Raw genomic sequence first — 17,952 nt, 5'->3', positions numbered from 1 at the left:
TGCTGAAAAATCACCTTAGTTTACCGGCCTTAGACACAAAAGGTGGCTGATCGCAATTAAATGTATCTTGTTTTTCGTCATTACTATCATTTTCAGGTCAGTTGTGCATTATTATTAAGTTCCCGCGGTTCAGATGCGTGCATATCAGTTGATATTATGAAATAACACATCATAGGTTGTTAAAAATAGACAACGTTTGATTAAATAATGCATTTGCGAGCTGAAAGAAGGAAACTCCGAAAGATCGGGCAATTGGAACTCAGTTGATTACTTACTTTTTTCTTTGATAAAATCTCACAGGCCTACGTGGCAAGTGTATCATAAAATGAGCGTTTCTAAAACGGAATGCGGATATTTTATATGTTAGAATTATATATAATTGTATTTATGAACGTTTAAAATAGTTTTGCAGTAATCATTCAGTTTATAAATAGTTCCCATGGCACTTTCATTTGCACGTCAACTGGCCAGAATATTCGAGTCCCTTTCCATGTAAATCATTGAGACCATTAATACAAAAGAGATTTAATAGATTATCAAGAAGTTACTGATATCGGATTCAATTTTGGCCACGAAAACAAAGCTTTGCAAATGAAAAGTGGATTTTGCGTACCTGTGGCAAACTTTATCGTAAACTGCCCATGAAGCTGGCGAAGACACGAATTTTATTTTCCTTTGACTTGACAATTTTCTCCTTATTTAGCGACAATTCCCTCCTTTTGTGAATATTTTGCTACTGGTGATATTGCAAGAAGTATTGACCGGTAAGCCTCATATTTCTTTTTGAAGAATATATTCATAACAGTTACTCCTTTTTTTAGAAAATATGCAATATCATAAACTTTGAGATCTCGGTTGCTCGAGAACGCAGTTACATGGTTGTAATATTTATGCTTGACCTATCAGCAATTTAAAATGCCTCATGTCTGCTGGTTTGTTTAGATCGTATGCAACTCAGTAAGGAACCGTTCTTCCACAAAAGCAACATTTTGATATGTTATTAACACAATCATTTGGCAACCAAACATGTTACTGAAACTCTTTATTATGTAAAATGTGACTAAAAAATGCATTTCGTCGTATTTCAGTATTAGAAAAATATCCAAAAGAACAGAGAGTATCAGTATGAAAAATAGCATAATTACTTTTTTTCACGACACGAAATTTAAAATGAAAAATGCTCAAATCTGTCTATTTTGAGCAAAACAATTTATCATAAGGTAATCGGTCTCCGATACCGACAATCCTTTTACAAGCGCCAAATCCATAACTAAGGCAATAGAAGAGAACTATAACACAAGCTTGAAGTTACTGTCACTACTGTAGGGAATACAAATGAGGTAAACGTAATTAAATGCCACCAAGTTCAGCTAGCCAGCCTCTCGACATATTATTTCCTTCTAACAATACATTACAGATGGGTTGAAAAGCCTGAGTCTGTTACAGTCTCCTTTTCGGTTCCTGTTTAGTAAAGCGTAAAAAAATAGGAAATAAAAAATTGAACCTTTAATCATCAATGATATTAATAGTTAACGATTCTGGCTATGCCTCGAGCATTTGTGTAATTCCTTTTTTAAAGGTTTTATCATTATCTTATCTTGAAGATAAACCATACTTGAGTGTAACGCAAATGTGTTAATTGCACAGTTTGGCGGGAATGTGGAAAGGGAAGGGGGGGTGGGGGTGGGGGTCTCTAGAATTTAAGAAACCACCTTTTCGAGCTTAAACCGTGACTCTAATTTTGAAGAGGGAGAGAGGAGGAGTATAGCAATTGAAATCCCTTGGAGTAAGATCTTCACGTTTGAGAAAAGAAAAGGAACTTGAGTACAAAGCGGATCCACATAATCTAGGGGAAGAGGGAGAAGTCTGGAATTGTTCTGCTTCTCAGTTGCTAACACTCTAGCTATGCATGTTTTGTTTCACTCTTCTTCCTTCTCTTCAGGAAGTGAGCCTTTATTACACGATTCTTTAGAGTTCACCCATATACAACTACACGTACAAACACGCCTCTAAGTCACCTAAAAGCTTCATCTCACCGTTTTTCCCGCGGATTGTCTCGTTAACTTGAAATATTATTACAATCAGCAAGCTAAAAGTAGCGAGTGAGCTAGGTACCAATGAGAACACATTTTGTACGTAACTCCTACACTCTTGGCAATCGGCAGATGCACTAGGAAAAAGAACGAAGCATTCCAAATGTTTATGTTTTGGAAAATATTTCTAAAGAGAATAACTCTTTTTTAATAACTGTATTGACATCGATACCTGAGTTATATGAAAGCTATTTATCTTCTTGAGTATCTATTTTGCTTTGGTAATTCTTCTGAATAGCCCTCGGGCGTAATTACTTTTTCGAATGAAAATTCCCCTTCGTTTACTCAAAATTTATCTTAAGCCTTTGTAGCCTCCTTTTGTTTCACGAGAATATCCCACTGATTTTAATACTCCTGGAACGCATTTTATGCACCATAAAATGCTGGTGGAAGTTACTGTTGAACAGGATGGAGGAAGGAGCCTGGTAGGGACGAAGGATGAACAGAAGAAAAGACTAATAGCAGCAGCGTTGAATAAAAAGAAGAACAAAGAGTCAAGAAGAAGAACATGTATAACACCGAAAAAAAAATGCTAACGAAAATGGAAGAAGAAAGAAACTAAGGAAGAACAAAGAACAACGAAGAAAAGAAGAATAAACAGTCTGGGAATATTTTGTTTCAAAATCACTTCATATTTTTCAGGGATGAAAATAATTCTAATTTTAAAACAAAAAATCCAAATTTACCTTCCTTCAGGAAATAAAACTTGTATGACGATATAAAGAGTTCCTGAGGTCAGGCTGGAGATCGTACCTACGACAGAAATCACAAAACCAGAGCTGCCCTGCAGGAAAATTGATTTAACAAAAAGGATTAGTTTTAAACCAGAAGAAAGGTGAAAAAAATCTTAACTAATAAATACACTTTTCGTAGCGTGATCTTACAATCTTAGTATTATAGCACAATTGGATTTGTATAGTTGTCATAAGTTCTATGGAAATTTAGATCAAAGCCAAAATAAAGAGTTCTCCAACTTACTTTGTTGTCTCCAATAAGTTCTGTTGCAAAACCAAGCGCATTAACAAGCATGGCGGAGGACCCTAACCCCAGTAGAACGACAGCCGGGTAAGTGAACACTCTCGATGACTGGTTAATACGCAGAAACCACATACACGATCCAGTCACGGTCAGAGCAGCCACAATGAAGGACCACTGAAACAGGATGAGGAGCTTCAACAGATAGCTAATGCATAAATCATTAAATTCTCGTTTCCGACTCCAGTTTTCTGATCTAGGTGCTGGTCACCAACTTATATACCGAATAACCTTACATGGAAAATAACCATCCAAGCTTTGCTGAGCTGGGTCAAGAAATACTAGTCAATGTGATCTCGGTAATAATAAAAAAAAGCTTAAGTAAAACTACGATATGACACTATAAGTACGTAACGTTAAGGTTTTTCGAAAAAATTACAGCTAAATCCAGGGATTTATGGTATAGAAAAAGTATAGCCACATCAGGCAAAAACAGCTGGTTACCTTAAAAAATTTCAGGATGACTCACAAATTTTCCCTAGAAATTGTCCCCTCTGGCTAGACCTTTAGTTACAAAAGCTTATTCACGCGTCTCACTCCGTTTGCTACCACACAGCAAAACATTTGTGAATATGCAAAAAGCTTCTTGATAAGCTGGAAGTTTTAGAAATTAAACCTTGAACCAAACGATTGTCTCGATGCGTTTGTAAATATAGTTTGTACATTTGGAGCAGGAAATATTGAGTTCAGTATGTCTAAGTGAGGGTCGTCTCGATCGCCTCATTTTCGGTTTCGTGAAAAAAAAAAACAAGCAAACAACAATTGGACAAACTGTACAGAACTTTAACGCTTGTTAACTATCTGGAACCGAAAAACACTGTCCAATGCTTGTCTCGGATAAATTCTTGCGCGTGCCCTCGCAAGAACGTTTTTTGGACTTTAAATCAATTTATTTTGTGTCGTGGTCAGATCCAACTGCGCAAACTGCTTAGCGTTTGAATTTCATTCAGCTCCGGCTTGTTGGCGTTTCAGACCAGACACAAAGAGGGTAATTAAATTGCTATTCGGTTATCAGCTTTCAATCTTGTCCACGATCATCGCTTACATTTGAAAATTACCTGGAAATAGTTTTCTTTCTTTTCATTACCTTTTTTCCTACTTTTCCAGAGAGCTTCCTTGATATTTGAGTGGACAATGTGGCGCTCACTAACAATATCAATGGCAGATTGGCAATCGCCTCCTTCAAAAAAAGCACAAACGTCTGAGGTTGTAGAAATTACAACCTAAAACCTGAAGGAGGTTTGTAGTTATCATGAGGATTGTTTTTCGCTCTTTGGTAATGCATAAACCAGCATCAAGTCGTTCTTACCTTGTAACTTTCCGCTCTTAGTAAAAGTGGGGCATTGACAGAGTAAGTTTCTTGGCTATAAACAGTAGAGTATGAACGCTAACAGGAAAGTGATTCTGGATGTTTTACTCGTAGTCTAACCTAAGCAGTAATTTGGCACAATTACTCCATATTTCAATTCTTTCAAATATTTAATAAATTAAATGATGATCTTTCTGCCTGTCTGCCTATCTATCTGTCTGTCGTGTGTGTCTACCTGTCCGCCTGCCTGCTTATCTGTTTGTCTGTCTGTCTGTCTGTCTGTCTATCTGTCTGTCTCTCCTTCCGTCTTACTGTAAAGTTGGCTAATTGACGGTAAAGAAGGAAGAAAGGAAACGGGAATGGACGAGTAACCAGGTAATTGGTTAACCATTGCAGAAGATCGTGTATAACTTTTACTATCTTTCAAGCACAGAAAAATTAATCAACGAAATCAATTCCTTAAAAGTTTGCTGGTACATACTTTTTCAAATTGCAGTTTGTCAGTCAGGAGAAGTGGCAGGTAAGCGTAAAACACATCCTCTGAACCCTTTGTACACGCGTAAATAATTGCGACCTGTAAAATAAGAGAAGTGATCTGCATTCGTACAAAAGTCACATCCAACCGTGCCAGAAATTTACTTATAACAATATACTAATTTACGATGTATTACCTGCACTAAAGTTTCCTACAATATAAAGACGGAGAAGTGTCCCGGAAACCACTTTGTCTTTAATTACGCCATTATGAAATCCAGTGTGTATAGAAATGTTTTACTCACGGCGTTTTTAGATTCCAAAAAGTACCCTAACTGTTCAAATTTTATCTTCCGAGGAGGCCGGAGAATATGGATGCCGTCAATTGAAAGCAACTCAGTAAGCTGGCCGCTTGCGCAAAATTGCAACACGCGGCTCACAAATAGCTGCTACATTGGTTATTGCAAGAAAAAAAAACTTTTTTTTTTAATTTAAAAATAATTTTTTCAGAACTCTTAATTGTGCAGAGAAATCGCCATGAAAAGGAAAACATGAAGACTGAGACTTTTTCACGTCACAGGTAAGAGGCCAAACATAGCGGGACTGGAATCGGTTTTTCAGCACCTTTACGGACAATTTTCGAGAAGTTAGGTTACCTTTTGAAATCTCATGGTCGGTGTCTTAATCTGTAAAACACATGTATTAATGGTGGAGAGAAAAATCATGTGGTTCAGGGTGTGTATTTCTCCTTGGATCATTTGCAATAGGCTCGCTTAAATTTCTTAAAATAAACTACTTAATTATGTTCATTTTTTTAGTGTGAAAGCTGAAGATTAAATTGCAAGTACATACGAGAGTTCAAATTACATGCACACAAAAATTGAAATTAGGCAAAGACTTTTTGATCGTACTCGAAATTAAGTTACCTTGTACAAATGAGGATCTTTGAGCCAGGTTTTCACTGCCTTTCGTTTTGGTGGTTGAGCGGATTCAATATCAGAAGCAACAGATGGCACGGCTTTTCCCTCATCCTGGCTATCATCTTGAGAATGTTGGTTAAGCTGTGTTTCTTTTGTATCGAATCCTTGATTGTCAAGACCAGAGTTCAGTTTGTGACCTTGGTCGTACACTTCTGACTTTTGTTGTCCATTTTCCATTACTCCCTGGCCATCCTCTTTGCTTATATCATTTACAATTCTGCCATTGCTTGGCTTCGCATCGTTTTCTTTTGTAGAATCTTCTTGTTTTGTCATGAGTTTATCAAAGATGCTCATCATGAGGCTTAGTTTTCGCTCTTTAGGCAACGTCTTAACGAACGCCAAGTCGTCTTCACTTGTGACTGCCATTGGCACAACAGCCATATTCGGTGTAGGATCATGAATTTCCTTATCCAAGGTCTTATTTTCAGCAGCTTCCCCAGTTTCACTTCCTGCAAATATGGCCTCGAAAAAATTTTGGAAGAAACTCCTTTCCCTAACAGGACCGGTTTGTTCTTCAAATAATCGTCGACTGTGAATGACTCTATCTCGAACATTTTCCTTTCGCTGCTGATCTATGGGAAATAAAAAATCAGAAACGGCGTCATATATCAATTTAAAAACATTAAGATAAAAAGAAATCACATAACAGGTGAAAAGCTATGGAATAAAGAAATGTTTTAGGGAGTAAAATGAAAGGAAACATTGCTGTAAACAAAGCAAGCGAGTTGTTACACGGTCTTATAAATGATGAATAAGAACTCACATCTGTCAAAATACACCAATGAATGTAAGTCAACGGGTGATTGTATGAAGGAGGTTTTTCTCTGCAACAAATGTAAGCGGTACATCAATTAAATGAGATCATTAAAGATGAAAACAGAGTTTACAATCGTTTAATAGTTAGTTAAATAAAACGCGCACTTCTCTCAAAAAATCAGTGGACATAGTCATGATAACCGGGAATCATAATTCCGGTAAGATGGGTAATAGTGTTAGTGGAGGTTAGTTCTGTACTGAGGAAAAATCCCTTCTCCGATGCAGTGGCAAGACTCCAAATCAAATATTTGTTTCAAATTGTACCCGTTGGGCCAACGTTAACATTTACGTGCAAATAAAGACTTCGGTAGGCACATGATTTCGAGGGAAATTTGGAATAAATCAGCACTCGCAAATTTTTCAAAGATAAAAATTTAACTCTGTTTTCCTTTTAGTTGTGTTTATTTTGTGTCATGGCTGGTTGGTTTGGCCACTTGCCTTGACGTTGTCGCTAGAGAAGTCGAGGTTTTCCAGAAAGAGCCTGCTTCGAGCTTTTAAACTTAAAGTCACGAAAATCGAGGATTTGGGTATCGCTTTAATAGCAGTAATCAGTAAACGGCTTGAATAGCAGTAATCTGTACACGAAGGCTATCACGCTCGTAATGTTCCCCGTCTTTCTTTTTACGAACCGTCGCGAGAACTCAAGACGAATTCTCCCCATAATGCCTCCGGTTTGTCCTCCTCAATACTTTCGTTACGACCGTTTTTGGTGCCCAAGATTTCCGCATCTCTAGCCAATTGTTTGTCCTTTCTTGGGTGTTTCATTCTTAGAGCTCTCCTTCAAATCATAAATTAAAACGTTCAACTTTCTCTCGACCTGTCTGCCATTTTGTTCACATATGGTATCGCGACTTACCAGTAAATCAGTTAAATGTCAACTTTCTGCATTGATTGGGATAAATTGTCGTGTTCTCAGCCAATGAGCGTGCTCAAATTTTTGCTTGCATTTTATTAAAAGGGAAACGATTGACAAATGTCCATTTAATGTGTGGTTATTCAAGAAAGGTAGTTCCTTCTCTGTCTCTTTTCTTAAAGTAGACAAATGAACGTTTCATCGTTTTTCTCATAATGTAGAGTCAGACTAAACAATTTTACTGATCGCAACGTTTCGAATGCTAGTCTTCTAAAATTTACCATATAATCTCCAATTACCCTGGACCGCCTGTTTTTCCCTGAATCGTCTGAAGGTTCGTTGGTTCCAAAATAGAAAATGGCAGAGCAAATCAGTCCAACTCCTGTCATGATCAGGGTTATCACCTGTAGATGAACAGACATCAGAACTGCAGTTAAGTGAGTTCATTGATAGACACTAGAAAGATAAAGTTATCTCACGCGATAACCCTAAATGGACATAAGCCCATCAACCACAAGCTGAAACCTCGGATACCCCTTGGTACTCTGTGTCTCAGCTGAAGGAACAGGAAGCTATACAGGAAGAAAGTGAGTAGAGAGAGAAATAACAGTGGAATAGTAATAGTCAGCGGCAGCACTAGAATCATGTGGATGTTATTAATTACCATAAAATCCATTGAGCTTTCTTTTGTTAATTGATCACGGCTATCTTGCCCAAGAATTAGCCATGCCACAAGGTAGGAAACGATGCCAGTTAAGTACATGAAACTCGTTCTGTTGATAAGAAGTCAACTGCGAGTGAGCTTTGAATAATGTTAACACTTTGTAGAGACAAGAACGGCCTGAGAATTTACTTGTAAGTTATTAAGTGTAACTGTTTCGGAAAGGAAATGAACTTCGACTAAGATAAATCTACAGAAGATTTGTCCGAAGTAAGATCTTGGGAAAACTTTAGACCCGAATGCAGACATACCGACGAAACCGGGAAGTCACACATGATTCATATAACCATTATCGCTATATCTATATTTGTCATTATGATTACTATCATTTTTAATCATTATTAATACTATTATCATTATTACTATCATTGTTTTACCCACACCATTTTAAGTACTAAGTACAATCGTGACGAGGGCTGTGCAACTCCCCTGATTTATTTGGCTCACAGCCAAGTTGGAAAAAAATAATCGTAATGATGCAAATACCTTGACATTATACCTTATGCTACGTCACAAAAGTACACGAATGTATGGCCTGGTTACTTGTCCCAGTCCCCAGTCACAGTCCGCGGGGAACACCCCCGTTTTGACCTAATCTGACTTTTAGGCTTATTGAGACTTTCAGTTCGAGTATAATCAACAAGTCCCAACATGGATATGAGTATATAAGTGTAGCGATCGAAAGAGTTTCACCAACCTCAAGGCAGTAAGTTTGGCGGCCTCACTTTGATCCTTTGCCAGAACCAAAATAATCGACAGGTGCGATATGTCAACGAAGTTGATGGAAAATGAGATTACGGTGGCGATGGAAAAGTAATACAACAACACCACCCACTCGCTGGTTCCACTGCCACAAACTAAACATTGGCTGAAAAGTAGCGGAACACCGATTGTAGCTGCAATAGTTCCAAACAAATGCCACGATTTTTTCTTTCCAAGCCTGCGTGACAGAACCGGAATCTTAACCTTATCACATAAAAAACCTGCCACTGGAGCAAATATTAATGCACCGGCAAAGAAACCGTAGAGAGTAAATAGGCCGGCATAGGTTGCAGAGATGCCAACGACTCTCATGAGAAAAATCATTCGGAATGACTGCAACAAGCGGCGAGTGACATCATTAATCACATGCCCCACTCCGCAGGAAAATTGCTGCAGGTAAGACATGCCTCTCTCAGGATTTTTCTCGATCTCCATGTTCACATCCGCAAACACCAACAGCCTAAAACGGAAACAAGGGTGAGAAAAAAAAAAAAACAAACAAAAAATAGTAACACTTAGTTTTGAGTCAACTTTTCAAACTGGGTAACCTATACCATTTCAGATATAATATCTTGACATCATTTCTCCAGATTATTTCATTAAATCCAGAAATCACAAAGTAAAACTTAGGGGGGCCAAGGGGACTGAAAGAAAATAAAATCTCACGAAATAATCTACTCTTAAACCTTGCCTACTTTTCGAGAATTTTTATGGGTTGTTAAAGATAACAGATAAGAGATATGAATAAGCCTAAATACGCGAAACAAATTGATTCAATTATTTGATTAATTCACTTGCTCGATTTTGCCTACTTTTTGTTATGAGCCTCCCGCTCCAAAGCCATCGGTATTTCCATCAGCTAATTAACCTTTCCGATTAACCGATACCAAAAGCTAAATGTAACGAATGCATGCTTAATTTTCAAATTACACGACGATCCCAGCCTCGAAATGCACACTAGAAAACAATAATCGAACGCTTTAACTAATATTTAACTTCAAGTAACAATCACCATACTTACGAATAGGCTAATGATCCTTGAGAAAGTTCTCTGGTGTGGTGAAAGGAAGAATGTTAAAGTGTTATCATCGCAAGGTGACAAGAGAAGATAGTTATACTTTCTTGATAGTGATTATGAATTGTTCAAAAGATTGAATTACGTCAAAGAGGTCAGGAAGCGGGATGAAATTTGACACTTCATTTTTCATTTGAAGTAATCTGTGCATCGCACTGCTACAACAAAGGCTGAATATTTCATGGCCCGTGTTAGTATAACTGCGACGAAAAGTATTGCAGAACGCAGACCTAACACTGAGGATAGTATAATTTCTCAAAATCGTTTCTTCAGATGATGATAATGACGATGTTAAGTCATAAAGACATTGAGAAAGTTCTCTGGTGTGGTGAAAAAACAATGTTAAAATGTATCATTGCACGGTGACAAGAGATGATATTTATACTTTCTTGATGGTGATTATGAATTGTTCAAAAGAATGAATTGCGTCAAAGGGGTCAGGAAGCGGGATGAGATTTGACCCTTCATTTTTCATTTGAAGTAATCTGTGCATCGCACTGTTACAACGAAGGTTGGACATTTCATGGCCTGTGTTGGTATAACTGCGACGAGAAGTATTGCAGAACGCAGACGTTACAGGATAGTATAATTTCTCAAAATTGTTTCTTTAGATAATGATAATGACGATGTTAAGTAAGACGTCTTCTTTTGAAAAAGTGCCAAATACTTTCGTAAAAACAAGTTGTGGTTATTCATCGTGGTGAATAACAATAAAAGCTAAGTTTTTCGTTTGTCTCACGATGTTGTCACGTGTGATGTAGATCGCGATGTTTCGACTGCATACTGCTGGTCTTCTTCATTTTATGTGCCAAACACTCTTTATTTTCTTCCATGCTCGAGTGAACTAAAATCGGTTGCGATAGATCAGATTCATAATGGTAGTACTGTAGTTGGGGTAGAACCACCCAACTACTATTCTACTGGCCCCATATAATATCCAATAATTTTGTGGTAATAGCATAGTCAAGTTTTGATATGAGATATTGGATGAAGTCACATTTTGTGAAGTCCCATTTTTGGATATAAGATGTTGTGTGAATTCACGTCCAACTTTCTATATCCCACGCATTTACCACGATGAATGAACAGGAAGTCGTTCATATGTTATATAACTTTTTAAAGCAAAGTTTATTCCAAAAGTTTATCGAAGATGGTGAGATTACTTTAAGGTGATCTAACATTTGAAATGTCCATAAGCGTAACTCATCATTCCATCTTCATGTATTTATCTCTTATCATCGAAGCGTGACAAAGACACTTAATTTAGTTCGTAACTACCAAGTTGATGGTTCTTGCTTCTAATTTTAAACATAGTAGGTTGTGTGAAGTCACGCGCAACTCCCTATATCCCACGCATTTGAATTGCGCATGCATAACACGAGCTATTGAGGGTAACGGGAAAATGCGGTCGCTCGATTGCTCATTGGGCTGCAAATGAGGCACGTGCGCTACTTACCTATAAATTGCTGTCCATGTTTTTTAAAGCTCCTTGAATTCGTAAGACCGTACAGAAAATTTTGAGAGCTCAGCTATTCACAGATTTTCTGTGCAAAATTGCACGCAGTCGTTCAGCTGGAATTTTTATTACGTGTGTGTAATGACAGCGATATTCAGAATAGGTTTGATGCTTCTCTGGTTTACAGATTTAATGAATGTAACCGACGAAGTTACAATTCATAGACCCAACGTTTCAGGATCCTTGGGTTGTAACTGGTTTTTGGCAGGTTTTTGTATGGCCAATTGCCTTTAGGACATTGGAAACATATTTCCTCCCCTCAGCCTTCGAACAGCGACTGGTTTTGCTGTTATTCCTTACATTTGAATCGCCACAACGTTAAAGTTGCTCAAAAAGCTTTTGAGACTTTGGGGCATATTTTCGCCAAACCAAGGGATCCTGTCACGAAAGAACAAAGAACTGACGCCATTTATTCTATTCCTTGCAATGACTGCGACAACGAATACATCGGACAGACCAAACGTCAGTTTGGTACACGTTTAAAAGAGCACTGAAAAGCGGTTTTCCTTTGCAAAAAGGAAAATTCAGCTTTATCGGAGCATGCATGCCTAACCAACCATACAATTGGGTGGGATAATTCTAAAATTATCACCACTAATCGGCGTTACCACCAGCGCCTTTGTTTGGAGGCTTGGCATTTTAACTCAGCCCACGCTCCTTTAAATCGTGACGATGGCGGTTTGCTTCCTGACGCCTATTTACACCTCGTCAGAAAAAAAGGCCGCTAATTAGTGATCATATAAAAGGACCTCTTGTTGCAGCGTTTAAATCACCCCTGATGAAGGCACTAGACAGGAGTGTCGAAACGTTGGGTCTATGAATTGTAACTTCTTCGGTTACATTCATTAAATCTGTAAACCAGAGTAGCATCAAACCATGTCTGATTGTCCACCTGGTTGCCGTGTGAATTTTAATATATTTTTTTGACAACGATATTAACAACGCATGTAATGAAAAGAAAACGTTTACCGTACCGGAACTGCACCGCGATGTAGTTTAGTCTGTAATTCTTTTTGTAATTCAATTTTCTTTTAAGTTTCAAGACAATTGAAAATTCAAACTAAATATTACCAACTCAAATGCGATAGTTGTACACCCCAAAATTGATAAATGGGCCTGGGATGAAATGTTACTTGTTCTTGATTATACGTTGCCTAGCACATGACCAAAATCTACCCAGGCGGAGAGTCATCAATGTTTTCATTACTCGGGCTCTCCGAAGGAAACGGCAGTGTTATAAATTCGTTTTTTTCTATTGTTTTTTTTGCCTTCAGTCACAAAACGGGGTTCCACTACAGCGTATGCGTGAAGTGTAAGCGCATGCGTAGAATGAACCCTAGAGCACATGGTTTAAAGCAATGGCTGCCTTCGTGGACAATTCCTTTCTTGATGTACGCGAAAGAAATTCGATGCCTATTACGCTCAATATACATACAAAGTCACACACCGGTCGCGGTAGACCCACACTAATACTTGTGGAGCGTTTTGGGAACGGTTCGGTCCGCGACACTTTACGAGAGATCAATTTACGAGCGATCCTTTACGAGTGAACCTTCTGTCGAGAAATATCAAGCGAAACCTGCTATATCAAACACGGCAAAAAAACAAGCGTTCACCGTACGAAAAACGAAGGTTGAATTCACAGAAAACGTGGCAATTTACTAACGTTTACCCGTGTTTTGCCTACGGAAAATCCGACGTTTTCTGCGCGTTTTCGCATCGGTGAATCCCAGTATTCGTTCCATTATTCAGTAGTTTCCTTCGCGGTTAATGTAGGTAAACAATTCATTTTCCGGCATTAACCGCTCGGTTAACACATGGCAAACAGCGTGTTTTCCTTTCGTTCATTGGCATTTTCCGAGTGAACAACAACGTATTCACCGGAGTTAACAGCTGAAAACACACATTTTCCGGGAAGGTTAATGTGTGTAAATACGGGAAAACATAATATTTTCCAGAGTTTGCAGTTCGTATAACGCATAGAAAATGCCATGTTTTCTTTTATTCGCAACCATTTTACGCCCGGTGAACGAAATGTTCACAAGAATTATCCAGTCGAAAGCATGCATTTTCCAACGTTTTTCCGCAATGGTGAATTCGAGAAATTTCGTGAAAACGCATTTTCAGGCGTTTTACCTTTTATTGTTGTTCGGTTAATCTATGGAAAAACAACATGTAATCTGCCATTTACAGCCATTTTGCGCATTCTAACGTTATATTCACTGGTATTAACCAGTCGAAAGCATGCATTTTCTGGTATTTTCTGTAACGGTAAATTCGTGCAAGGGATGCATTTTCCCGCGTTTACCGCCGCACGGTTAATTGCTGTTCGTCAAATTTCACTTCCTGGACTCAGCTCTACTGCAGGTTCTCAAAGCATTTTGTCCTATTTCCCTCTCCCAGACAGGATCAGCACTCCTTTAATGATTCTTATCAAGTTTATTAATGCACAATGATGTTAGCGGTACAATTTATTCAGAGTCCAAAACGGAGCCTGATAACAATCATGTTTGTCATCCTTATTTCACTTTACACATTTTTTTCTCTCTAAAGCCAAAAGAGGCAAAACTTAACCCGTATAGTATAACTGATTTTATAAAATTGGAAGGATGACTGTCTAAAAAATTATGTGTGGGTCTATATATATAAACTATAAACATTTTGCAAAAATGAGTGTCAAGGTTTGAAGAAAATATAATTATGTGAACTTCATGTGCTGAGGGAATCAAGGCAACATTCTGAGAATACCACCTTACATTTAATTTTATACCTTAGATCTATTTGAAACACTTCTAATCTATTTATCCAATGTCCATTGACAGATTTGATTGTCCATCCAGAGCCCTGAGATATCCATGTTGTGTTCTTGTTTTGAATCTCTTGGTGGAAGTTATAAGATCGTCTTCCAAAACATAAACATTCATTTCAGTTTTGGGTGCACTGTTGAAATAGGCTGTTTCATTTGATACACCATCTCGTGACATCTTTTCAAATGTGATGCGGATGGTCTCAACAAACGTTTCGTTTCTTTCATTTCTTGTGTCAGTCTTTATTGAATTGCTTTTCTTGTTTCCGTTTCTGTGTTTTGTCTAATGGATCCGTATCATTTCTGATTGTTATTTCAAATGATTTAGTATATCCTTTGAGAGCTTTACTTTTTTCTTCTATTTTTGTTCTTGATGCTGCAACTGGTACAACATTTTTTATTGCTCTTGGTTTGGGTGTTGGTTTCCATCCATCTCTAAATTCAAGTGGTGCATGGAGGAATAATATTATCTTTATATTCTTGCACCATCTGTTTGACACTTTTTCGTGGTGCTGGAATTGGTCCTAGGGTCTTTCCGGTTTCATATTTTGTTTCAACAATAATTTTATTAATTGAGATTAGGACAATTCTTCAAATATTTTTTATTCAACATATTCGATTCTTTAATTTTCATCATACTATATTATAATAAATAATTTTTATATGTCTTATTTAATCCGCTTTAAAAATTGAATAAAACATTTTAAAATAAGATTATTTTCGTGCGTTTTTTGATGCTTCTTACTTTTTTGATGTGTCCACCAAGTTTATAATCATGATTGTTATTTCAAATGTCATAATACCATTCTACCATTCTTTTCTAGACAAATAGTTTTCTTTTGTTCTTCTTATTTTGTGTTGCCTCGAACTTTGCTTTGTTTCCACATTCTCTGTTTTATTGTTCGGTTCCATCTTTCGACAACATTTGAGTTTTCTTCATTTTTAACTCGTGAATTGCGCGCATGCGCAAGAGCGAGTTATAGATACGATGGAATGGCATTCGCTCGCTCGCTCGATTGGTCGATTCCTGTAAACTTTTTTTAGATTTTAGGCTTTTGAGTGCATTTGATAGTTTTTGGCGAGCAATAAACAGACGAAATGGCGACCTTTGTTGCTAAGAATAGTGGTGGGGTGAAAAAGAAGCCAATGATAATCTTAAAAGAGTTTTTTTTTTCGTTTTAGTTTCAACAAGCGGCGCCAGCGACTAGCAGGCATGCAAGGATTCACACTGAAATAACAGAACAACCTTCGTTTTTCATAATTTAATTTACAGTCCTTGAACTTGAAAACAATCCGAAGATTCATTGAAAATATCACTTACTGCGAAGCGCTCGGAGTTTACAGATGTTCAAAAGCTTTTTCTGTGAGATTGAGGACAAAATTGATCATTACGTTTCGTCGCGTGTATTTTTCCTGTGTGAAGCAACAGAAGATGCCGACGACTGACGAAATTACAAGTTAACACGAAAATCAAATAACACCTGAACAAACAATTTTTTAGCTACCGATTTTCAGTGAATTTTTAAAGAACAATTTTCTTTTAAGTTTCAAGACAATTTGAAGATTCAACATACATACAACGTACTAAAATGCGAAAGTTACATACCACAAAATTGATAAATAGGCCTGAAATGAAATTCTATCTTGTTATTGATGATACGTTGCCTAGCACGTGACTTAAATCTACCCAGGCGGAGATCCAAGATGACGGTGGCAGGCTTGGCTTAGTTATATCACTCAAAACTCGTCCCCTTTTTTCTCATTTGATAAAGAGGGAATCGTTAATGTTTTCATTAGACAATATTGCCTTTATTTTCTAATATTTACAATGAAAGACAGTAAATTTCACTTTTCACCCACATTTACTTCCAACCTTTTCTTTTGAACCAGAAACAAAAATGATAGACGTTTAAAACACATGACATCATCCACCCTTGTCAAATGTAATAGCATGATCATTTCAATTGTAATGCCTTCTTATCCCAACGTTACTTTGTTTCTATGCTACATTAGCGAACACTGAAGTACTGCTCGTACTCTAGATATGACAATCAACCACAAAATTCCCTAAACCAGATAACATTAAACACAATCTAAAAAATCATATGTCAATTCACGAGTTTACTCACAGAGCACTTTGATCTGTTGAGTATATTGTTATATCATGTTTATCTAAAAACTCTTTAAGATGTTTATTATAGAACTCCTTACCCTTATCAATCCACACGCATTGGGGTTGTCTCTCTTCTTTGAAAATGGTCTTAAATGCTTTAGTTTCAGTTTCACCTTTCTTTTTTATCCAACCATATTTACTGAACACATCAATAACCGTAAGCAGATAATTTTGCATTTTAACAAGGTCTGCACTCCATATTTCATCAATTTGATTTACAATAACACGTCGTCGAGTAAAATCCCTCGACGTAGGTTTGTGTAATTCCTCTGATAATTGTTGTTGCCAACGTATTTCTTTACTCGAAGGCTTTTTTCGTTTTTTGAAACACTAAGATAAACTTTCTGTTTTGTGTTTATCATGTTTCGCGCCAAGAAATGTCCCTACTGTCTTTCATTATAAGGAACTGCATCAAGAGCTTGGACAATTTTCGATCTACTTCATTTTCGCACTTTTTGTTATCTTTGCATACAGAATAGTCAACATTATGCTGCATTGCAATGGCATCTGTCAAGTATTTGACCAATGTTTTTGTCATATTTCAGTTGTTTGTCAAGTGGGTTGTATGATCCTGTGTGTTTATGTCCAGGAAGTGTGAAACCTGATTTTAGTTTTGGTAATTTATCAATTGCTTTGTGGATATCAAGACTGCCACCTTTATATAATGGATCTTTTGGATCATTTACACCTTGAGGTGAGTACATACTCATTGGACACCATTTTGAATAATCAATCTGACCACCATGATGAAGAGGATCTAATTTTTTTGATACGTATTTATCAGCAATTTCTCTTATCGTCTTTTTTGCAAAATCAGATTTGATAGCCTTTGAAGCACCAAGTCGACCAAGATCATACTAACCTTTTACACCAGCTTTCAATGCCATTTCAATGTTTCCTACGAAACATAACTTATGTGTTGAACACGGCAGATTTAAGACAAAGATCTATTCAAAGATGCCTGGTATGTATCGTTGGATCAAGTAGGAATTCAAAGTTACCATGTTTGTGGCCGATAATGAAAAGATACGGGGACTCCCCGATAAAAAGGGTCAAGCTAATTTCAATGATTTAGTTATGACGGTGTTCTCTGAATGCTGGTGGAATTAATAGTTTAAACGCGACGGAGTAAGGACTCTCATCTGAGAATATTTTTTCCGGTTCACCACTCTAAGTTTGTTTACGATTAAGTAGTACGTGGTATGGTATGGCGCCTTCATCTCAGTGCCCAAAATATTAAGATAAATTAACCAGAATAATGTACTTTTCTGCAGGGAAAACTTCCTAGTTGATGTTGAATATGACTAACAACTTGTCAATTTTGTACTTCACAGAACAT

At 37.2% G+C, this 17,952-nt stretch overlaps 1 protein-coding gene across 2 annotated transcripts; it reads right to left on the bottom strand.

Moving 5' to 3' along the window:
• Positions 1-1,083: 1,083 nt before the first annotated feature.
• LOC131774768 (major facilitator superfamily domain-containing protein 12) lies at positions 1,084-10,383 on the bottom strand. Of its 2 annotated transcripts, none has more exons than XM_059090845.2 (12): positions 10,065-10,383; positions 8,979-9,503; positions 8,225-8,333; positions 7,860-7,964; positions 6,655-6,715; positions 5,838-6,463; positions 4,919-5,011; positions 4,216-4,308; positions 3,072-3,245; positions 2,780-2,877; positions 2,037-2,170; positions 1,084-1,461 (listed from the first exon to the last, which is right to left on the bottom strand). In XM_059090845.2, exons 2-12 carry the CDS (start codon positions 9,476-9,478, stop codon positions 1,412-1,414), a joined length of 2,043 nt encoding a protein of 680 aa, XP_058946828.2. In that variant the 5' UTR covers positions 9,479-9,503; positions 10,065-10,383; the 3' UTR covers positions 1,084-1,411. The 2 variants fall into 2 exon arrangements, with proteins under 2 accessions (XP_058946828.2, XP_058946827.2); XM_059090844.2 differs by having other exon boundaries at positions 1,085-1,461; positions 7,842-7,964.
• Between the last annotated feature and the right edge of the window lie 7,569 nt (positions 10,384-17,952).

The sequence above is a fragment of the Pocillopora verrucosa genome, chromosome 1, assembly GCF_036669915.1.
Source record: "Pocillopora verrucosa isolate sample1 chromosome 1, ASM3666991v2, whole genome shotgun sequence".
Taxonomy (NCBI): Eukaryota; Metazoa; Cnidaria; class Anthozoa; order Scleractinia; family Pocilloporidae; genus Pocillopora; species Pocillopora verrucosa.
This window is presented reverse-complemented; position numbering and strand designations above follow the sequence as displayed.

Excerpts from the sequence above, each read along its gene's own strand:
- LOC131774768 (XM_059090844.2), bottom strand. The coding sequence starts at position 9,478 with ATGGAGATCGAGAAAAATCCTGAGAGAGGCATGTCTTACCTGCAGCAA. Across the intron at positions 8,334-8,978 it reads GCCAAACTTACTGCCTTGAG|AACGAGTTTCATGTACTTAA; the intron begins GTTGGTGAAACT and ends TCTTATCAACAG. Across the intron at positions 4,309-4,918 it reads ACAAACTGCAATTTGAAAAA|GAGGCGATTGCCAATCTGCC; the intron begins GTATGTACCAGC and ends CTTTTTTTGAAG.